This window comes from Macrotis lagotis, chromosome 2, assembly GCF_037893015.1.
Source record: "Macrotis lagotis isolate mMagLag1 chromosome 2, bilby.v1.9.chrom.fasta, whole genome shotgun sequence".
NCBI lineage: Eukaryota > Metazoa > Chordata > Mammalia > Peramelemorphia > Peramelidae > Macrotis > Macrotis lagotis.
The window spans coordinates 265,456,987-265,481,247 of record NC_133659.1 but is presented as its reverse complement, the minus strand read 5'-3'; the positions used below and the strand labels follow the sequence as shown (position 1 = coordinate 265,481,247).

The 24,261-nt window shown below is 34.0% G+C and overlaps 1 protein-coding gene across 4 annotated transcripts in view; it reads right to left on the bottom strand.

Annotated features, from left to right (window-relative positions):
- Positions 1-6,559: 6,559 nt before the first annotated feature.
- Positions 6,560-24,261, bottom strand: part of RAB3IP (RAB3A interacting protein) — a 52,837-nt gene continuing 35,135 nt past the window's right edge. For 2 of the 4 annotated variants that reach the window (XM_074226125.1, XM_074226126.1), the window contains 8 exons: positions 23,784-23,879; positions 20,940-21,017; positions 20,179-20,382; positions 16,405-16,533; positions 15,054-15,166; positions 8,793-8,892; positions 8,628-8,697; positions 6,560-6,918 (listed from right to left, as the gene is read on the bottom strand). In XM_074226125.1, coding sequence (XP_074082226.1) covers positions 6,836-6,918; positions 8,628-8,697; positions 8,793-8,892; positions 15,054-15,166; positions 16,405-16,533; positions 20,179-20,382; positions 20,940-21,017; positions 23,784-23,879 — 873 coding nt within the window. In that variant the 3' untranslated portion in view covers positions 6,560-6,835. Of the gene's footprint in view, positions 6,919-8,097; positions 8,196-8,627; positions 8,698-8,792; positions 8,893-15,053; positions 15,167-16,404; positions 16,534-20,178; positions 20,383-20,939; positions 21,018-21,703; positions 21,791-23,783; positions 23,880-24,261 lie in introns of those variants that run through there. The other 2 variants (XR_012476154.1, XM_074226127.1) reach the window with 2 other exon arrangements.

The window sequence follows — 24,261 nt, the reverse complement described above, 5'->3', positions numbered from 1 at the left end:
TAGTTGAGAAAGATTACTCCTTCTCTGCTCCTTTAAGATCTTCATGACATATCTTTTTCCATCTAGGATACATAGGCATTTGAGTTTATTATGGTATATACTATGAGATGCTGGTCTAAAACTAATTTTGAGTAGGTTGCTTTCAAATTTTATCAGTAGGCTTTGCTGATTTATTAGTACTCTTCATTACTTCTGGATTTTGTATTTCTAACCTGATCCATTTTTGCATTTTTTTCACCTAGTATTAATTTCAATAATTACTGCTAACATAATTTGAAAACTCATATATTTTGGGCTCTTCCTAATCACTTTTTAAAAATTATTCCCCTTGAATTTCTTGACCTTTTGTTCCTCTAGATGAAGATAATGGGGGGAAGAGAAAAAGAAAGGATAAAGAAAGGAAAATAAGATGTTTTAGTCTGTACTCTGAATCCACCAGGTCTCTCTTAAAAGGTGGACAGCATGTTTATCATGAGTCCTTTGGAATTTATCTCATCAATCTTTATACTCTAAGAGTAGTCATTCCTCATCATTGACAGGTTTTACAAGAACAAGATCCCTACAAATGTGGAAAAACTGAAAATGACTTCTGATTATATTTAACAGTTAAAAAACAAGTAAAACAATACACTGCAACCATAAAAAAATTTTGGGTTTTTTTTTTGCAAGGCAGTGGGGTTAAGTGACTTGCCCAAGGTCACGTAGCTAGGTATGTCTAAGGCCACATTTGAACTCGAGTCCTCTGACTCCTGGGCCAGTTCTCCACTACGCCATCTAGCTGTCACATAAATTTATTTTTTTGCAGTTTCTACAGATTATAGATTAGTTTTGCACCCTATGCAGTCTTCAGCCTCTGATGTAGCTGCAGCTACTATTTCACAAATTTTCTTTTATGAAGAGTATGAGATACAATGATGGCTATAGTTCAAATTATGTGACTGAGTCTGGATGGTAGACAAAGAGAGAGTGCATAATTCTTTAGAGCACTGAAACTTAACATTTAACTGAATTCATGTATATAGTTATGCTAATAAATAAAATGGATTAATATACAAGATTTACATATAACCAATTTTTTTAAATGCACATCATCTGTGATTTTTTTATGATGCAAACCTGCACAAATTATCATTTAATTATCAATGGTCAACCCATGAATAACCAAATCAAGGGAAGATTGCACAACTCATCTATGCATGCTCTTCAGTAATTTTAATTTGTCATATGTAAATCCTCTGTAAAGAGCCCACCCAATGTAGCGAGGGTCTTGTTCTAGATCTCCTGACACTGGAGATACCAGTGGAAGCCAATTTATAAGGTGTTGCTGCCTACTCAAACCCATCATGCTCCTCTCTATTGCCTCTTGGGTGCAGTTGAGGTAAACCTAATACACTTAATAAATAGATTATTACTCTACAAAGATTAATACTTTACAAAATCCTACTCTGATACATCAGAGTGGTGACAGAGGTAGAGGTAGGTTCTCAAAAACTATATTACGAAAACAAACACTCTGGCAGGATTTCTTTAAAAATGCTATTAAAAGGGGCAGCTAGGTGGCGCAGTGGATAAAGCACTAGCCCTGGAGTCAGGAGTACCTGGGTTCAAATCCGGTCTCAAACACTTATAATTACCTAGCTGTGTGGCCTTGGGCAAGACACTTAACCCCATTTGCCTTGCAAAAAACCTAAAAAAGAAAATGCTCTTAAAAGTTTGAATATGGTCCCAGCAAAAGACCCTACCTGCTTTCCAAGGCTACTTGGGTAATGAATTCTTTGGCCATGGCAACTCATGAAACAGACAATATTGTAAATGACTTTATATCCCTTCCAATTTTTTAGTAGTGGTGACAAAGAGGCAGAAAACAGGGCCAATAGTTTTTAATAACCACTTTCTAGACTCTGTAAACATTAACTTAGCTGTTGGTATTATATATGTTCAATGACAACCTCCTGGCCATGAATGGAGGAAACTGCATAGGATTAGTTTTAACATTCTTGCTATAAATGAGAGGAGGCTATCAGTAAGTTGCAGCTAAATGGAAGAGTTTTCCCTAGAGGATGCAAATAAAGGAGTTGGCTTGACAGAGTTGGTTTTTACATGAAGAAATATTATTTCATGGAATAAGTGATCATCTCATACTGCAGGGCTCATGATAAATATTTGCTGAGACAAAAATCACTTAAGCTTATGTACCTATTGCAGAAAATAAAGTGATAGAGAAAACCTATACTTTTCATAAAAGAGATAAATGTAGGGGTGGCTAGGTGGCACAGCGGATAGAGCACTGGCCTTAGAGTCAGGAATACCTGAGTTCAAATCCGGCCTCAGACACTTAATAATTACCTAACTGGGTGGCCTTGGGCAAGCCCCTTAACCCCATTGCCTTGGGGGAAAAAAAATCTAAAAAAAACCCAAAAAACTACTTCTTTGTGGGGCGGCTAGGTGGCGTAGTGGATAAAGCACTGGCCTTGGAGCCAGGAGTACCTGGGTTCAAATCCGGTCTGACACTTAATAATTACCTAGCTGTATGGCCTTGGGCAAGCCACTTAACCCCATTTGCCTTGCAAAAACCTAAAAAAAAAGATAAATGTAGGTGAAATTAACGAAGAAAATACTGACAAACATGATCTGGGAGTAAGAAATCAATCAATCAACCAACAAGCATTTATTAAATGCTCACCAGGTCCAAACAAAAACATAAAAACAGTCCCCACCCAGTAAGGGAGCACAAAGTCTTCCAGAATATTCAAAGCAGCTCTTTTTGAAGTAACAAAGAATTGGAAATTGAGGGGATGCTCATTAATTGGGGGGCTGAATAAATTATACATATGTGTGGAATACTATTGTTCTATAAGAAATCATGAAGGATTACCTAGCTGTGTGGCCTTGGGGAAGCCACTTAACCCCATTTGCCTTGCAAAAACCTAAAAAAACAAAAACAAAAAAAATACCTAAAGAAATCATGAAGGACAGGATTTCAGAAAAGCCTGGAAATTCTTGCATGAATTGATGCAAGAACATTTTACACATTAACAATAATGTGAGGTGATGATCAACCATGATGAACTTATTCATTTTAGCAGTACTAGATCAAAGACAATTTTCAAAGACGTGATGGAAAATACCATCCATATCCAGAGAAGGAATGGTGGAGTTTAAATGAAGAGCAAAGCGTATCCTCTTCAATTTTTAAAAGTTCTCTATGTATTATTTTTTTCTAATGTTTCCTTTCTTCTGTTTGGATCTGATTCTTCTCTCACAACATGTTCAATATTGATCTGTTTAGCAAGATTATAAATATGGAGATTATATCGGATTGCTTTCTGTCAGGGGGAGGAGAGAGGGAAGGGGAGGGAGAAAAATTGTAAAACTCAAAACCTTGCCAAAAAAAAAAAAGACTGGTAAAAACTCTCATTTTCAGGTAGTTGGAAAAACAAATCAATATTTAAATTTTTAAAAATAAAATAAAATCTAATTTAAAATAAAATCTAATTTAAAAAATAAGTTATTTCTGAACAGTTGAACAATTTATTTCTTAGAATAAAATTCATAATCAGTACAAAACAAAGTATAGTCATAAAATATAGAGACTAAAAATGTGTAATAATTCCAAGGTGGCCTATTTAAATGAATTTTTGATGCCAAAAAATGTGAGATGGATGGAAGAGAAAAGATCACTAGATACAGTAACGGGTCTTAACAGTTATAGCAATTTCATATGGAAATTTATCTTCAAATGCTTAGATCTGTGATTCCCAATGTGAGATGTTACCTCCAGTGAGACAAATCTCAACTCTTTCCTGCCTTCTAGTTCTTTGTGACTTTTAATGTTTCCAAAATTTTACCATAGGGGGTCCTGTCCCTCTACTTGTCAAAGGACACAGAAACTTCAGCAGTCACATACCACAAACCATTCACTGATGCGTAATATAAGATACAATTTCTCATACTCCCCCTGTTGGATGTAAGAATTCCTGGTTTTCAATTTTGTTTTGTCTTCTAGAGTTCTTTCATTTCGTTGTATATTGTTATTTTAGACTTCTCTTTCCATTCAGATGAATTTTTCAGAATTCAGATTTTTTTTTATGATGCAGAAGAATCTTAGGATCATGAATTTAGAATTTAAAGGGATCTTAGAAATGCAAATTCTTCATTTTGCAGTTGAGAAAATAGAGGTAGACTTGCCCAGGGTCACAGAGACCACAATTTGCTTAGCACTTCCCCAGTCTATGGGCTTCTATCTATTTTGCTTCTGTTTCTAGGTCATTAGCACTTTGATGCATAGAAGACCTAGCTTTCTGATTTTGACCTTGTTGGGTAGGGTATCTGCCTCTGGAATCTCTGGGTCAAATTTAGCTACCTTCATTGTCTGATTACACAAGACGATCTCCTGTGTAGCTGGACTGTGCTAGTTTCTTTAGAATACTGTTTCATTTTATCCTGACCCTGGAAGCTAAGTGACTTGCCAATGGGTTACACAGCTAACTAGTGCTATCTGAGTTGAGATGATATCTTGGGGCTTCCTGACACTAGGCCAGTTGCTCTAAACCTTCGACCTCCACCTTGATTTCCTATCATGTCAAACACATCATTTTCTCTCCTACTTCCCCAAATCCAGCTCCCTTTCCTGGTCCCCCCATTTAGATGGCAGTTATCTACACCAGTGCTGTTAAAACTCAAATGGAAACAAGGGCCAATAAACCAAATTCCATATATTGCTTTAGCAAATCATATGTAAGTATTATCTGTTTTACTGTTTTGGTTAAGCAGGTTCTAATCACATTTAAATCTAGTCAAACTAGGGAGCATTGTGGGCTGTTCTGATTCAGAATAGACCTTAGAATTCCTCTTTCCTCTCTTTTATCCTTTGTCTGACCAATTATAAAATCATTTTGAGTCTTCATTCTGTCTCTCAAATTTGATCCCATTTTCTCCATTCATGTCACTATCTCTTAGTTGGTCTGCCTTCAAGACAACCAGAATCCAGATAATCTGAATTCAAATCCTGACTAGCCATCTAACTGTCTTGGTAAATTAACCCCTGGATTTCAGCTTCTTTATCTGTAACATCTGTAACTGCTTATTTTCACTGGTTTTTAAATAATACAGTGTAAACTTCAAAGCCTTATTTTCCCTTTGAACTACACTGCATATCCTGTCCTGCCAGATTAGGAAGCAGATACTGGCAAGATGGATAGATGCTGGTCTTGGAGACAGGATAGACCAGAATTTAAATCCTGCTTCAGGTCTTTACTTGCTGGGAGACCCTGTTAAAGTTACCTGAACTCATAGCCTCAGTATTCCTTATCCATCAAATAGGATACCAGCTCCTTACCAGTTGTGAGAAGTATATGAGCTATCATAAGTAAAATGTTTTTGTAAACCTTAAGATACTATCAAAATATTAGTTATAATTAATATTTTCCTAAAGCATAATTTTCATTGCTTAAAAACAATCTGAGACAACCTTATAAAAGTATTGTGCCCCTTTTAAAAAACTAATAATCTCATTATATTCTTCACTGGTCACATCACATCTCTCTAGATACATTAAGGTCATTGAGAAATCAAAATGAATCCCAGATGGCAAACTGAGACAGCATGTTATAGGAGGAATGGCTTCAGGAAGTAGGAATGTTTCATCTGAGTGAAAGATATTAGTGAAGACACAAGAGTTCTCTTCAAATATTTGGTGAACCATTACTAGGAAGAGCTACAACTTTGTGTGTACCTGATCTAGCATTACTCAATATAAGAAAAAACTGATAACTAAAGTCCTTCCACAGTCAAAGAGTAGTGACCTTCCCCATCATAGGAGGTGCTCAGATGGGAAAAGTCATCTGTCAAATCATTTACAAAAAGAATTCTTGCTTAAGGAAGCAATTAAACTGGATGGCCAAAACAACCTGACATCAGTTAATTGCTATTTTCTACTACATCAAATGAAAATGTCACAGCCTCACATTCAAAGTAATCTATAATTTGGTCTCACTCAACCTTTAAAAACATTAAAAAAATTTTTTTAATTATTTCACTAAAAAAGTCCCTTCGGTATGACTCAAGCTACCTTTTTTTTATTATGTTCCATTCCAATTCCTGCTATTTTTCATTTTTTCCATTTCTCTGGCTCTTCGATCCTGCCCCAGTTCCACCTTTTCTATGAAGGAATTCCAAACCTTAACAATTCCCATTCATCAATCCCACTTGGGTACTTCTAGTCTTTTATTATCTAACTTCCATATTTACTGGATTGTCTCCCTACTTAAACCACAAGTTCTGTGAAGACTTGGCCCACCTGTAACATTCTCCTGTATCTTCCAGGGTAATGAAGTACACTTTCATTGACTGATTTGTAAAATTCAAAACTAGCTAATCTTCCATAATTGGTTCATAGAAAAATCATTGATAAACAGATAGTGAAAGTTCAAAATACATCAAGTAATTTAGCATTTTAAACAAAAAAATTTCTTCAAGTGTCAGAGATCTGAAATTCTAAAATAATGAACTGCCCCTTCATGTGGCATTGAAGAACTAGAAGAGAAAGCAAACACACATCTTCAATCTAACATTTATTTAATTAGATTTGCTTTTTGCAACTATAAATTACAATCACAAGTAAACCTGCAAGTCTTCATCTTAGGTGTTCAACTAAAGTTTTACATAAGCGTACACAGCATTGTGTCAGTTTGATACAATTCACAGTACTCCTTAGTGTTTTGCAAAAGAGGATAAAAGATCTTGGACCCATCTCCTTGGAAATAAATATCATGACCATAAAAAAATTCAGCCATTTCAGTTATCCAGTGAAGTTCATGCATATTCACATAGAGAATTAAAGTTCCTCCTTGAAATATCCCAGTTTTGCCAAAGACATTTCTTTTCTCAATTGCATAACTTCCCAAAACATCTGGTCAACTGCACATAAGAGAAAAAAAGACATAAATTATTAAAGAAAGATCATTCTAAATTATCATTTAATTTTTCATTGAAGCACATTTAAAACCAAAGGCTTAGTGTAATTCCCATCACTAAGGTCTGTACACAAGAAATCTGAATAAACATGTTTCTCTTCTTCATTAAAAATTATTCTTTATTTAAATTTATTTTGTAATGGTTGCAGCCAACATTGAAAAATACTTAGTATAGTAGATATGCCATAATATTTTTAAATGTAATCCAATTTCATCAGAAATTAATGCTATGCTTGTTTTGTGGTATTACATATATTAAAAGTTACTTTGTTCCATGAGGAAGGAGACATCAATATAATTTGTGATATAAATGCTGTCATCATCAATAATTACAATGAATGCTCAATTATATAAGAACTTATCTAATCCTTATATCTTGCTTTGTATTTTGTTTTTCAACTTAGAAAAAGTCTTTAAAATGTCTTTGATGATGGGGTGACTAGGTGGCACAGTGGATAAAGCACTGGCCCTGGAGTCAGGAATACCTGGTTCAAATCTGGTCTCAGACACTTAATAATTACCTAGCCATGTGGCACTGGGCAAGCCACTTAACCCCATTGCCTTGCAAAAAAATAAAATAAAATGTCTTTGATGATCTAGTTCTATGAACAGGTGTCTGACAATAGTGTTACATAATCTATTATACAGAAACTCAAGTATACCAATACAAAATACAAGCTTTTAATCTGAGAATTCCCCACATTATTTACATATTAGAATTACAATTCTATCTGTATAGGAAAAAACATATTAAAACACCTAAACAAAGGAGAGGATAGTTTAGTTTTGAACTAACGTGTTTTGTTTCACAGAATATTAGAATGAACTTGGTTCATCTGGATGAACCTCTATTTCAAGAAAAGGAAGATTTTCTGTCTGCAGTGAAAAATGAACAGGTAAAAGGTTCATAAAAATTGCATTTTACCCACTATAAAATTAATATGGCCCTGGAAATGTTGATACACTACTCTAGTCCAACATCTGCTATGAGCTGATGTCCAATTCATAAGACTTCTCTTGGGCTTTGAGACCATATTCAATTTTTTAGTTTGAAACTTGAATAACCTGAAAATTATTAATTGCTAATTATCAAGTAAACTATATTAAAAATTAAGACACTTGCTTGAATTTGGTTCCCCCAGGTATATCATCTGCACATCTCTCCTGATTTAGAAAACAGTAATCTTTATTCCATTCAGTACTGTCCTCACAATGGCTTTACTAATTTCATACATGTAAGTAGAAAATATGGAAAAAAATGTATTGTTAGCTCTCTCATGGTTTCTCACCAATTAAAACAAATCTGACTACTTCTAACTTCTGCTCTATTCCTTCAGAGGTAGAAGTTCAATGGGCTGTGTACTCCCCTCACATACACTGACTTACCACATCACTGAAGAGAAAACTGCTCCTGTCTGGAGGCAGGATAATTAAGATGAGATGAATAAACACTCATACCAAGAAAAACAAAACAATAAAAAAACTATCCACTTAATTCCTAACTTATAGATTAGTTTATTATCATTTGAGTAACACAAGAAAATGCCAATATCAGTATTCCTTCTTGTTTTGACATTATGGCTAGTAATAAAAATACATTCCAAGTTTTTGAAGCCTAGTGAAATGCAAGCATTTTCTAAGGTCGGAACTTACCATCCTGTTGTTTCACAAGTCCTTGCTGGATATAGCGAATGTATGTAAAAAAGTTACACACTGATGTGATCTAAAGCCAAAATAAAATGTCACAAAAGGTCAACATGCTATATGTGCATTTACATAGAAGGTAAGCTTGGAAAAAAGTTATGACCAATTACATACCCTGTATCTGCAAAAAGGAGAAATGTAGTAGTAGTTGCTCGAGTCTCCTAATTTAATCCTGTGTTTGCATGATTTACTCTGACCACTGAGAGCACATTTCCTGTAAAACAATTACACATTTAAGTTATGTAGTGTTGAAAGTATCTAGACTCTCCATCCCTCACAGAAATGAGAGCAGAACAATGTGGGATATAACAATGTTGGGGCAAGTTTCTGAAACCCAACATAACAATAATTTTCTAATTGTGTATTTTTTTTAATATTTGTAACAATCTCCACCCCAAGAACACTGAATTAAAACAGCGAGATCTGTATTGTTTAAAGTGTTTGGTTAGACTCCATACTAATGTGATCTCTAATGCTAATTGGCAGGTGATGCTCTACAGTTAAGAAGTAGAATACAGGTGGCATGCTTGGCCTCGGGGGAAGGAATGCTGTGGGGAGTTCAATTCTATCACATCTAGAAATGAATTAAAAATGCTAGCAACTGGCTACAAAAAGATTTCCATCTGGATGATAAGTATTAGAGGAGAGCTGCCTATAGGGCAAAAATGAGAGATAAACAAAGAGAAAAACAGGACAGTACTTAGATCTGGGGTACAACATTCTCCTTTTTAACATGAAAAATTGACCATGATTCCAATATTTGTTAAAATACAATTAATCAAAGCGGCTAGGTGGTGCAGTGGATAGAGCACCGGCCCTGGAGTCAGGAGTACCTGAGTTCAAATCTAGCCTCAGACACTTAATTACCTAGCTGTGTGGCCTTGGGCAAGTCACTTAACCCCATTTGCCTTGCAAAAACATATATATATATATATATATATATATATATATATATAGAGAGAGAGAGAGAGAGAGAGAGAGAGAGAGAGAGAGAGAGAGAGAATGAGAATCAATCAGCAGAAATTCAAGATAGGATTTTGGTGATGGTAAAGATAAATTAGCTGACATTTCATTTAAGGGTCTAAATTATTAGGGTGTAGTTTTAAAGACTGTTTTTTAAAATAATTGCAAAGAAATTATATGTACCCTAACGATTATAACACCAAAAATCCTACAACTTTAATTTTGAGGATACTTTTATCATCATGGCTAGTCTACAGAAGTATAGCCATATGATGACAGTAAGAGAAGCTAACATTTCTATAGGATTTTAAGGTTTGCATATTATCTCATCTAATTATTACAATAATTCTGTGTAGCAGGTGCCACTAACATCATTTTTACAGTTAAGGAAACTGAATCTGAGAGAAGTTAAATGACTTGCCAAGTTCACATAGCTGGTTGATGTCTGGGGAGGAATTCAAAACCAGGTCTCACTTCCAAATCTTTCATTCACTCTCTCCACTATAACAAGTTTCCTCTCAATAAATAATATTAAACAGCCAAAGTTGTAAGTACTGATATTTCAAATTATAAGGAAAAAAGACACTGAACTATAGACACACACACACACACACACACACACAAACACACATGCGCAAACACTTTCTTGGTTATTCCAAAGGGTACACAACAAACTCAAATGGATTTATGAATCCATCAAATTGGGTGCTCCCCAAAATGACACAGATCACAGGCCATCCATGCCTGCTCCATCCATAGCTCCCTAAAGTTCATTGCATGGAATCCACCCAGTGTGTTGGGAGGTCTTCCTTCTTTCCAACATCAAAAGAGTTGATCCCTCACTATGTGGCTAGCCTATTATGCCTTTCTTTGATGACATCTTTTGGATCTCTTCTAATTTCAGAGTTCCTGAATAATAATTATACTGCAGCCCACTCTCATTGGTATGATGCTCACCCTTAGGTTTTTGGAGGCAGGACTAATCCATATCTTGCTGTCATAGAGTCACAACATTAAAATCTTGGTATTAAAAAGATGGGCCTTTGCTGAGGTTAGTAAAAGTGTTTTGCTATTTCCTAAAAGAAATCTAGCCTTTCTCTCTCCATCCTTTTCAAATCTGGGTTCAGGGCACTGCCTATCCATATTGTCTGTCCCAAAATATATAAACAATCTCTGTAGTTATCTATCCAAGTTTATGCTGACATCTGGGCAAGAGACATTTTTCATTCACAGAATCTTTCATTGTGTGAATGGACACAGCAAATTCCTGTGAGTGATTACAGATCTCTTCTAAGAAAGTTCTGAAATATTGTGAGGCCTAATGCAATCAATACAATGTCATCCCCAATCAGGAGCAACAAGAAGTCTTGCTCACATGCTGGCAATTCTTCTCTGACCTGGACTCTCTGCTAGATTGCCTCCACCACAGTGGTAAATATAATGGGTGAGCATAATTCTACCAATTTTATACCTCACTTGATGTTTATTCCTGGATGTCTCTGAATATGGACTATTTGAGTTATGACATCTTCCACAGAAACATGGGAAATAACTTTTTTTTCTAAAAGAACTCCTAAGAAGCCATTTCATCTAAATTGAATGCCTTTTTTTGCCATCAACAAAGGGTAATAGCAAAAATGTAATCAGTTGTTGAATATTTTTGTTTTCTCCCTACAAATCCGCTTAATAAAGATATCTTCAATCCATGCATACAAGACCCTCATAAAGATTGTGGATCAGTGGGAGAGCAGTTGTTGCTGTTTTCTTTTACTTCTTTTTTTTTTTGCAAGGCAGTGGAGTTAAGTGGCCTGCCCAAGGCCACACAGCTAAGTAATTATTAAGTCTCTGAGGTTGGATTTGAACTCAGGTACTCCTGACTCCAGGGCCAGTGCTCTATCCACTGTGCCACCTATTGTTTTCTTGGTCACTTTTTTAAGAACCAATAAGATAGAAGATATTTTTTCACATCCTCTCTTTAAATATCTAGTAAAATAAGTTGATTTCTCAATGCCCTTATATTGGATTGAATACAACTATTTTCATATTATCTATATTTTCCAGCATATTCCTTTCCTCTATCCCTAGTCCAAGTCCACTTTTAAGGGCTTTTACTTAATTACAAGAATCCCTAAATTTTCAAATAGATTATAAAGGGGTTTTGCATTGTTATCTTTTTGAAAATATGAATAATGTAATTATTCATGTAATATGAATAATCACCTTCCAAATTAATCTTACTTTAGATAAGAGCATTTTTCCATTTGTTTCCCTAAAGATAGAAAAAACTCTTGTCTAGTATTTGATGTTTTCACAGTCCTGGGGTACTCTGGATATGAAGATATAAAATACTATTGTAGGTAATACCATAGAAATCCTAGTTTGCTGCATCAATAGGCAGGGAAGGTGATCCTGGCTTCTCAAAGCCTATGACAGCAAAGGCTTGGCAACCTCAAGCAGGTTCTTCCATATTGGAAAAGCTATAAGTACAATCTGTGAACAGACTGAGGACCAGTCTTGCTAATCATGGAAAGGTTCATCACCTACATCACCTACCTTTTAATGGGCTTTTTTTTTTTTTTTTTTTTTTTTGGCAAAGGCAATCCATCCAACAAAGAAAAACACAAAATGGTCCTGGTCCTGTGCTCTGGACCTTCTGTTTCTGCAGTAATGGTAGCCAAGGAGAGGAAAAGGAGGCAGAGGATACTAAAGAATCACAGTTACTTGTCATTAACAAACATTCATTAAACCATTGTAAATTACCTGCTACAAGGAGACCAAAAGAATGAAGAAAAAGCTTTTAGTCAGCAAACATCTGACTTGCAAATGGACAGAGATAGCTGCCAAAGGCAACACTGGGCCAGACTATGAAGTCATGTGTTAAATCTTACAAAGAAAGTAGACAGATAGTTATGAATGGCTCAGTCTCATAAAACTGAGTGAATCAGTGAAGAGTAAAATCAGTCTAAAGAAAGCAAGATATCTGACTAAGCTATGTCATTTCAGGGGTATTCAGGGATAAAAATGAAAAAGTACTAAATACAAAAGAAAAATGGAAAAGATATGCAAAAATTATTATAACAAACTCTTTTCTCTATTACAGACAGGATCACCACTAATATGTCTCTAATATCATTGTCCATGAAGTATAGACAAAGAAGTCTAAATTGCATAGAATGTTTAAAAACAACAAATAAAAGCATGAGTGATCTCTTTAGGGAACAAAGCAGACAAACTGGATCAAGTATGGAGTGAAGGCTCATGCTGGAGGCAGCCTAAATTGGAGGACTTTGAGGGACCGGTTTATTAATTATTTGCTTTATTGTATCATCATTCCCTGTGCATGAGCACCACCTAGCTTGGCATCTAGATTTCTGAAAATTTGAGAACAGAGACCTCATCTTTCTTATGTCTTAAAGTACCTGTTATAGGGGCTTATATACATTACACATTCAAATTCCAATCTCTCAAATCTTTTAAAGTCTCAATCCAAGCACATTATTGATGAAAACGTATCTGGGTTGAGTACATGAGGTTAGAAGACCTGGACTCAAATCCTGGCTTTCCTACTTGAGTCCTAACCTCAGTTTTCTCATTTGTAAAATTAAAGAGTTGACCTGGGGAGGCTATGTGGTTGAGTGGATAGAGCACTGGCCCTGGAGTCAGGAGTATGTGAGTTCAAATCCAACCTCAGGCACTTAATAATTACCTAGCTGTGTGGCCTTGGGCAAGCCACTTAACCCCATTGCCTTGCAAAAACTAAAAAAACAAAAAACAAAAAAACCAAAAGAGTTGACCAGATGATTTCTAAACTTCTGGTTCAAACATTCTATGATTTTTATTGTAATAATATAATAAAAATTAAATTCTGACTGGTAACTCTGCTGCTATTTTGGATTATAGTATTTGCATAATATATCCAGGAGCAGAGATGTCCAACTAAGCTGCTCCCATGTGGCCCCAATCAAATTAAAATGCACTTGGGATTGATTTGCAAAATAAATAAAAATAAAATACAACACAGATAATTTAGTGTGCAGTTTCCTAATGTGTGTGACCTACAGGGATCCCTGAAGAGGTAAACTAAATTATAACACAGTAATAATTATGATATGTGAAATTTTAAGGTATGAAAGAGAACTGGAAATATTAAGCCCAATTTAAAATTCTCTAGTGTTTATTAAATGGGGTAAATATCCCCCCATGTTCAAGATTTGAACTAAAGTGGCATTAGACGAATATCAGACTGAGCATCTGGCTTCAAGTGGAAGTGAAGCTCATAAATACAAATGAATGCCTCGATGAGCAATCAACAAAATACTACCATGACAAATTATACGCATATTAAATTTTAAAATAAAGCTCCCATCATTGTTTTGACACACCTAATTTCTTTCTTCTGTCTAGAAAATGTGTCCTACAACAGGGGAAAAATCTGCTCCTACTTCAGGTCTGCTGTCCTAAGCTGGACTGGACTTAAAAAATCAAATGCAATTTTTTTCCCCAATGGCTTTCCCAACCCTATAAAAAGGTGACATAGGAGCAGAAGAAGCTACTTTCAGTGATATTGTAAATTTCTGTTTCTATCCCTGATCCCGCATGGAAAGACCATGATTATGTAAGCTTTGGGGTGGACATTTCCCTTCCATATAGTAAAAACCAGGGAAAGCTTTCTCTTCACATTGTATGATACCCTAATATGAAATGAGACTTTTGACAAGGTGACTTCTGGTTCCTTCAAGCCCTAATATTCTATGATTCAGCAGGAATCATATTTAGTAAAACTCTAACAGGCAACATGAGGCAAATATAATTAGGGATGAGAGAGAGAAAAGGAACAATAATGGTAAACACAAACAATATTGGGAGCAGTCATGTTGGGAAAGATGACAGTCATCTCCCACAGTCTGAGCCTTATCTCTACTGGGGGGGGGGTTAAGGGAGTGAAAAAGAGGAAGTCCCCAAGAAGAACACTTTAATGACAGGTCCCTGGAAGGGACAACATGGACATGATGGCGCCGTATGGTACAGGCCAGCAGAGGATTCCCATGCAAGGTGTGGATATGGTAGCTACAATAGTAAGGAAATAGTATTTCCTCAATGAAAGGAGGAAGTTTTTCTTCACTGCCTTGGACCAAAGCCCCATTCTCTTTGTATTAGTTATGGCTCTGCTATTTAACACAGCAGGAATTCTTCATGTATTCATGATATTAAGGAATAAAACTATTACGATATATTGATAATTGATAATAATGTATATTGATAATATACATTTCTATGCTGATTTGAGGATAATGGAGTCCTTGGGCTTCTAGGGTTCATTTTGAAGGAATAACATGAAATCCTCCCATATTAAATACTAATATTAAAAAGCATTCAATATTTTTCACAATCTATATAACTAGACTAACATACTTTGGTCCGCCACATTCAACTGCAGAAGCTTTTACAAATCGAATAGGTTGCAGTCCCACTGGTTCAATGCTTAGGGTATTGTTTTCCACAGCCTCCAGAACAGCTGAAGCCAACTTAAAAAAAAAAAATCCATAGAGAAATATCAACATTTCATGATATGTAGCTACTTTAAAATTCAAGCCCCCAAATTGTGTCACTGGTCCTAAGCAAGGAAAAGAAATGTGACAACCACAGCTAGAATGTAAGCTCCCTGGTAAGCTCTTTTCTGTATTTTTATCTCAAAACTTAAAATAGTATGTACAACAGTTTGGTGCTTAACTATGTTTACTGATTAATTCAACAAGCTTTTTTTCAGATTAAGGTAATTTATTCATTCCAGATATGGCACAGACTTATCTTCTTGATTCAAATCTGTAGGATTAAAATTTTTCCTTTTAAATGTCAATAGGACCTTTGTTTTTTATTACATATTTTCTGCTTTAATATTTGATCACAAGATTCTAAAAAGAGATAATCATATAGCACAGAACAAAATAATGTCAAGAAGAGATGGGTACAGTCACATAACTCTTCATCTAGGAAACTGACAAAATATAAGATTATAATTTCTTTAAATTTCTAACAACAATGGGCCCTATTTTCTGACTCTTAAATTCTTACTATATAGACCCTTTTGATCAGGAGGAGAAGTGGGAAGAAGAGGGATTGGACCATAGCTCCTGCAGAGAGCTGCCATGATTACATGTTAGCAGTTATTTGTAATTGGACACTGCAAAAGCTTCAAGCATAAAAGATCCTTATCACTCACATTCATATACTTCTTTATATATCTGAAAAACTTTCACATTCCTTATCCCACAAAATCCTCAAGAGGCCTAGGAGGTAGTTGGTATCTCTATTTTATTTTTAATAACCTAAGCAAGCCTCTTGGTCTTATATCAAGGTTTTTGATGATGATGTGTGAGCATAAAAATTGAGCATTTCTCTAGGACTATATCTCAGGCATTAATCTAGTTCCCATTTCACATTTAACATTTCATCGCTCAAATACATATTTCAATTCAAAGGGCCATCTGCTCAAGATTAGTAAGAGGGTCAGGAGTTCAAGTATTCAGAATTTACCATAATGCTGTGAGGAAAGTAGAGAGATAGGGAAGGGAAGACCTGTATGACAGAATAGAGTCCAGAGAATTTTATAAACAAATACATAACATTTTAAAGCTATCTATATTAAAAATGTGTTTTACACAAATAATATATTTTAAAAATGTGGAAAACACAAAAACAATCCTAAACAATACTATAGTTGTATAACGTATCCATGTACTCAAACTTAAAAAAAATTTTTTACCTCACTTTTAGAAAAGGTTAAGCATGGAAATATATCTTCCTGATAAATCTTGTCTAAGAAGGGGCATGTCCGGTCCATTGTAGGTTCATCCTTCCAAGATCTGAACTCATTATACAGAGATAAATCAGCCTAATAAACAAATTCAGAAAATATTTTTAACAAAACCCTCAATTATATCTACTTATAAGTAAATCCAAAGCATCTAACAACTTTTCATTACCAACATTATGAGGCATGAATATAAAACAGCAAAAATAATTTCACAAATGTACCCATACCATAATAAACAAGTAATTTTAATAATTTCAGATATATATTTATTCAAGATTTCTGCAATTACACCAAGTATTTTTGGAAGCCTTCCATAGGGACTGCCTTCACATCTTCTACTCCATTTTTCTGAATGTTTTAAATGTCACATTTATGCTCTTTGGCAATTTAACTGGTTTTGGACACAGTCAAAATTAATTAAGAACCACACCTAGCTAATAATGTGGGTTGTGTAATGTATTTAAAGTATATCTTGCAAGCTTTAGAGAATATATTAATGTAGATTATTACAATAAATGACTAAATAGAGATATTCCTATAAATGGAATTTATTTCTTTGTCGATACTGAAGACCATTCCAAAGAAGATATCAATGAAAATAGTTTGAGCAACAGCAATGTTTTTTAAATAAGTGTGATTACTCATTTGAATTTTCAACTGTATTTCTGCTGTTTATTTAGGCTCCATTATGTCATAGTCACTCCTAGTAATTTCCATTTGGCATTATCAGTAATAATTAGCTTTTTTACAGTTCTTTTTTCAGTTCTTCTTCCAAAACTAATAGATGTTATCTAGCTTGTGTTTTGAAAAAAATTGTTCAGACTACCTCAACCTCAACTCATCATTTAACAACAAAGAACCAGAACTCTCCACCCATGACATATATCATAGCCTGTCCCTAGAATAACAAATTCCGAGCTGGAAAGGACTTTGAAGGTCCACACAGATAAACCTTGTTATTTACAAAGGAGAACTCTAAAAAACCCAGAGAAATTAAGTGACTTTTCACCCAAGGTCACAAAAGCAGTAAGCTGCCAGAGGCAGAATGAATTTAAGTCTCCTTCTCCTGACCCTAGAAGCAGGGTTCTCTCTCACACTGTGGCTTTTCCCATGCTGCTCAGAATACTAAGAACACCATCAGGAACATACTAGCTTTGAGACTTGTTCACCTGAACTACAGGTAAGCCATGCAGATAATTGAAGGCTGATTGTACCTACCAGATATTTCAATAACGACATGATTTTCTACATTCTTTCAAGCTCTAAAATGATGATCAACGTTTTTTTTTCTTCATTCCTATTTCTCCAGATTATATGATGCTTCTTTCAACATTTCAAGTTTCATAATTTCACTGATGGGAGCTACTCTTTACCAACACATATGGCAACACTTCATGCCTTAGTAGAGTGTTCCACAAATTGCTATGACCAACTCCCACAACCCGTGTTATGAGTTTCTGATAAAAGAGGTTTCTGAAATTTAGCAAAGTTTTTCCTATAACAATAACTTATTGCTGAGTCAGTATATTGAAATCATTTGAGAACAGTAGAGCCTATAGAGTATGTATACCACTAGTTAAGCTTTCAAAGACCCAGAAGATACTCCAAACCACAAGAAGGAGCAGAATTAGGTTTAAAATGTAGAGAAAAATACTTGTAAATGTGTTTTATTTAAAAAACAACATCAATAACAAAAAACCCTTTCAGGCACCACTAATTTGGAGAAAGTTTTGGATTAAGGAGTCATTTACAAATTCTGTGAGGTTATACAGCACCTCAAAAGCTTTCAACTAAGTGGTCTGAACATAAGAAAAGCCAGGGCCCTTTCATCTTGCAGATGTGTTTCCATTAAAGCCATAATTCAAGTGTGATTACAATTTCCTGTGGACAGGGAAAAGTTTTGGCTATTACTTATTCTAGATACTAAGTCAAGTCAAATTTAATTTCCTTTGGTTAATACATTTTTTACAATTTTGTAAAACAGCATGTATGGCTAAATAAAGTTTTTATTTATTATTATTTTTAATTATAATATGTAATAGTCCCATCGTACATTTCAAAGCATTCAAAAGATAAAAATAAAACTTTACAAATGCACTTAAACAATGGTACTTAAAGATAACCTAGAATATTACGTGGTACAATGGGAGAAAAAAATGTATATTCAAACATAAAAATCAGTAAGAAGAATGCAAATGTTCCCAGAACTATGAATTAGTTAATACGTCACAAAATGGAAAATATAGTCTAAATATAATAAAATTATGAGCAACAAATTTAAAACAATCTCTTAAATGGGCAGCAGAAACCAATGCAACAAATTCTATAAAACATTTATTTTCATACTCTAAATTTTATGCCATACTTAGATTTGCCCAAATGATGACTTTTCAAAGAACATTTTCTATTGTCATTTTTTAAAAGATAATTTCCCCCTAATTAGTGACACCCTTTCCCCACCTAAAACATTGTCCAATGAAATGAAATCACACCAGCTTTGATTATTTAACTACAAGCCTCTGCTTACAAACTTAACTGAATAAGGGGTAACCTTACTCCTACACTAAGGACTGAATTCAAAAACTTAATTTGTGACTTTAAGAGATATAGAGAGGCTGCTTAAAATAATGGATTGGTTTATTTAGACACATTGGAGTCATGCTTTTCAACAATATGTAATCTGTAAATAACCTCACAACTTCAATGTTTATAAATAAATTTTACTCAAATAAGCTCATTATCTTCAAAAATACATCACAACACAATGACAAAATCACCTACTATTTTCTAGGCACGGTTGTGACAAGTAATGTAAGAATAACAGCTCCAATCTAGGTCCTAGGTTCTAATTCCAGAGTCCTAAACACTGATTAAAAAAAGTTCTACATCTCACCAATTTTTAGAAAAATTCAAACTGTAAATCATTAAACCTTGCTGAGGTAAAAAATGTTAATTCTGCAAATCTTTTGTAAGAGAAAAATGCCATCCACATCCAGAGAAAAACTATGGAGTTTGACTGCAGACCTTCAGTTTCTAAAACTTGTTTTATGTTTTTCTTTCTTTTGCATGGTGTTTTCCCCCTTTACTTCTGATTCTTCTTTCACAATATGACTAATACTGAAGTATGTTAAGTGTAATTATGCAAGTATATCCTATATCAGATTACTCATTGTCTTGGGAAGTGGAGAGGGAAGAGAGAATGGCAGAAAAATGTAGAACTCGAAAGCCTACAAAAAAATGAGTGAGAAAAATATCTTTATGTATAATTGGAAAAAATAAAGTATCATTCAAAAAATAAACTTTTAAAAAACAGTTCAAATCTTTTTCATTTTCAGACTTTATTCTAGCAAAAAAATTACTATCCTCCAAGAAAATTTCATTTACATAACACAAACAATATAAAGATCTTCCCTAAATGAAATAGAAAGATGCAAAAACTTACCAAGATTCCAGTTGGTATTCCAATGTCAGCCAGAAAAGAAGGGGACTGGAGAATCCCTGAAAGAAGTCAGCTCTACATAAAGCCTCATGTGTGTGTGTGTGTGTGTGTGTGTGTGTGTGTGTATACGTATGTATACGTATATATAACGTATATATACGTATACATATATACGTATATATACTGTATTTTGTACCAAAGAATTTGTTGACAAAAAGCCTAAGTGACATCTCAGTGATGAAAATTAGTAAGCATCAAAGGGGGTACAGTCCTTGACGAGTTACCTCTTTGCAGTCTTTTACAATAGGCTGCATCACACTGAGGTCCTGATGACTGCTACTCATAGCACTGCTTGTACTTTTATTTCTTGCATGTCCCTTTTTAAAAGGAGCCTTTCCACTTGGCGGAAGCTCTTGAATTGGTGATGTTGGAGAAGTGGATAACACAAGTGTCTTTAAGGCAGCAACTTCTGCTTGAAGTACATCAATCTTGGAAAAAGTGCAATACAATTACTTATCTACTAATTACTTTTTTTTGACAAATATAGATATACCTCATATCTCCAAGGATAGGTAATTATTTTTTTTCATACTTCTTTCAAAGCAGTAGAGGGAAATAAATCCTTTTTTGTTTTTTTGGTTTTTTTCTGGCTTAGATACAACTGCCATTCAGATTTTCAAAATTCAAATCTAAATGGAAAAATATCACTTTTTAAAAGAAAACTAAAATTTGGTTTCATTTCTAAAGATTCAAATCAAAAGCTCAAGATCAGTTCCAATTCATCTCAAAATAAAAAGGATGCTGCCTGTCTTAAGTGATCTGTTTTCAAGTATCAAATATCAACAGTGCCTTTGCATATAATATGTTTTCAATAAATGTAAACAGTCCTATTTATTAATAGAAGATACTATGACAAAAACTGATTATTTAATCCCTTTAGATGATATATAAAATATATTAAATAATTCTAAAAAAGAGTAACATTTACTCTTAAAATGCTTGAGTAACTTCTATTATTTTTCTATTACATACAGTAAAAACTTACCTTTCCCTGTGCTTCTTTTAATTGTTTTTCAGCTGTTGCCTGCTTGATATTAGCTTCTCTCACCATTTTATGAGCTTCCTACAAAATGTTAATATAGTGCAAATTTTGGAATAAAAAATTCTTAATATTTCACTTTTAAAAAACTTTTAAAGTTATTTTTGCCTTAAAGATAGGTAAAAACCAAATGCCAACTATGGTATGATAAAGCCACTAAATATTAAAAGGGTATATACTGGAAAGAAGGTATTATGCCAACTTTTGGAATTAATGTGCAATTACATAATATTGGGAATCATTTCTGATCATGAAATAGGATGTCCTTTAAAAATAAATATATCAACTTGTACATCTAACAAAAACAATAAGGTAAAAGTATAATAAACAGACGCAAAAACTTATGGGATCAATTTAATTAACTGAATAAATGTTAAGAATGAGAATGTATACTATACATTATGGCCCAAGTGTCAATTTTGCAGTTATATCACTTGCAATTAGTTTTCACTGATGGGAAACATAGGCAAATACATGCACAAAGAAAATGTAAAGACATAAACATGTGAATAAGGATGTAATTTATAGATGTGAGTCTCTTTAAAAGGTCTTACTTAGCATTTTAAGATCTAAAAGATCAGGAAATTCTATATGAAGCTACTTTGTGTTTTGTGCATTGGAACCTAAGACATTTTAGTTTATTAAAGGGTCTTCTTGTATTAGTACCACAGATAAATAACTAATTTGCTCCCTTTCTTTGGTGTACTTACATTAAAAGTAAGAAGACCTCGAGTGTGGTCCTAGCATTGCCACTAACCAGGCGTGAGACCAGGGACAAGTCAATTAAACTCTCTAAGCTTCAGTTTCTTCACCTGTAAAATCATAGTACCTGTTCTATATACCTCAGAAGGATATTATAAGGACAAAATAATAATGTGATGCACACAATAGGCATTCAATAAATATTTCCTGAATAGATAAAAAAATAAAGAAATATGCAAATTCAAAATACTATTTAACCTTTAAAGAAAGTATAGGATGTATATTACAGCACCTTGTCTTTTTTAGTCCTAGATCTCTGCTTTTGTATGTTTATATATGTATACACGTACACACACACACACACACACACACACACACACACACACCAGGTAGGTTAAGACCAAAAGCTAGTCTTTAAAAAACAAAACAAGTCTAATTAAAGTACATATATGGATCAATATTTAAATTCAAGATTTAGAATCAACATTCAAGTACATTATTCACAACCATCTAAAAATTGAGGAAATTTACTATTCATCAAACTTACTGATAGAATCAATAAAGTATATAAGTACTTAAATAAGGTACATATGCAAGATACCTGATAATACATTTAAAGAATTCATTGATCTAATTTTTAAAAATGAAAAGACATCAAAAGTCTCCAAGCAAGAGAAAAAATAAAGGAGACCACTAAAAAAACTATGAAAATCTATTTTTAATATATATTCATTTGTGTTTTAGATACTATTTTCTTAATAACAGAAATAATATTACAAATTTACAAATATACATATAAGTAATACATGATAAAAATAACTTAAGAGAGTGTCATTGACAAGAAACATATAAAACAATCATAGAGTTAATTTGTTGTTATTTATCTGCCATGGACACCTGTCTGGATCACTCTAGAAAACTTAGAAATAGGGAAGGCCTGCTTTTCTGCAACATCATCTCACATATAGTTACACAATACCCTTACACAACTAGAAAAAAGGTGGTATGACTGACAATTCCTTCATTTAAGTCAGTTTGCTTATATTCCAAATTTAATTTCCTAACATTACATAACTCCAATTTGTTTTTTTCTTTAGTATTTATAGGAGGCAACTATAGAATTGGCTTTGATAACTTTTTTCAAAATTATAACTTTCTTTTACATAGTAGTTTTATGCCTGTTCTTTTTTGTATGTCTTGCTGGTCTCAGATCTCACTGTAAACCTCTCCCTTTCCATTTACTTAGTTTACCTGCTTCTTGCCTTTTGCAAGGATTTGTTAGTATAATAAAAGATAGCTTAAGGTTCTCTATTTTAAAACTGTCTCATTGCTTTCTTACAAATTGTATACTTCTGTGCCTAGAAAGACACTGTGTCCAACTCTTAAAGCCAGCCAAATCTTAGCGATACCGTGTTTTATGACAAGATCTATAAATTCATACACTAGAGAGAAATCTAGGCTTGTTAGTGACCTAGTTTTGTACCTAATGCTTTCTCCTCCAGTTCTAATGCTGTGAATCCAAATAACTGCATCATGTTAATGAAGAAGATATTTTATGTCAGGTGACTAGAAGTCATCTACTTTACTCATGAAGATCAACCTTGTGATATGCTAACCTTCCATGGAAATACTAACAGGTCTCTCTAATAGGATGGCCTGGAGTTGTTCCTGAGCTTCCCAAAGGCTATACCAGTGTTGCCTAACTTGTAAAGGTGACAAATATGAGCGTGGCAACATAGTAGACATGTGTTATCTGAGCACCAAGCTGGCTAAGCCCTTAAATGTTCATTACTAGAAGGCTGAGCAAGAGGCGATAGATTATTTGATCACAGCAACTTGCTATGGTCTACTAATGAGCTAAGGATGGTGACTTGCAGCATCAGAGAGAGTATATCCAGATGGAGCTACAAGTCTTCTAGGTGCAGAAATATACCAGGTTACATTATAGTTTTGAATAGTCAATAAAAAATAATCTATTTCCACTGTAAATTAACATTCACATCCTGAGCAAATTTTTACCAAAAAAAAATACATCACAACCAAAAGAATATGCATATTCTTTTACAGAGTAACTAAAAAGTGGCTAACCTCAAACAGACTAGCTGTGAGTTCTTCTAATTCTTGTCCCAGTTGATCTCGTACTTTTGAAAGTCTCTCACATTCTTCATCTTTAAGTTTCAGTTCCTATGAAAAATATGAGAGTTTAGTAGGCTTACAAATGAAATTGAACTTAAGATAATCTTATAAAATTCTGACATTTCCCCTTACTTTCTCTGCTGAAGATATCTGCTGCACCTCCTCACAATGTGGAGGTAGATTTTACTGAAGCTTCTCAAAGGTTCTAATATCAGAGCACAAGTTCCTAAAGCTGAAAAGACTGGTAAGCAGATTCCATGACATTTGTCCAAAGACTAAATTGAATTCATAGCAGATTTGCTGCTTGAATCTGGCTGATCCCTGGGTAATAATATGGGAAGAAGGAAAAGGGAAAAGTAGAGAATAGCAAAACTCACCAAAAAGCAAAAAAAAAAAAAAAAAAAGGCTCAGCCTCCAGGAATGTTTGCAG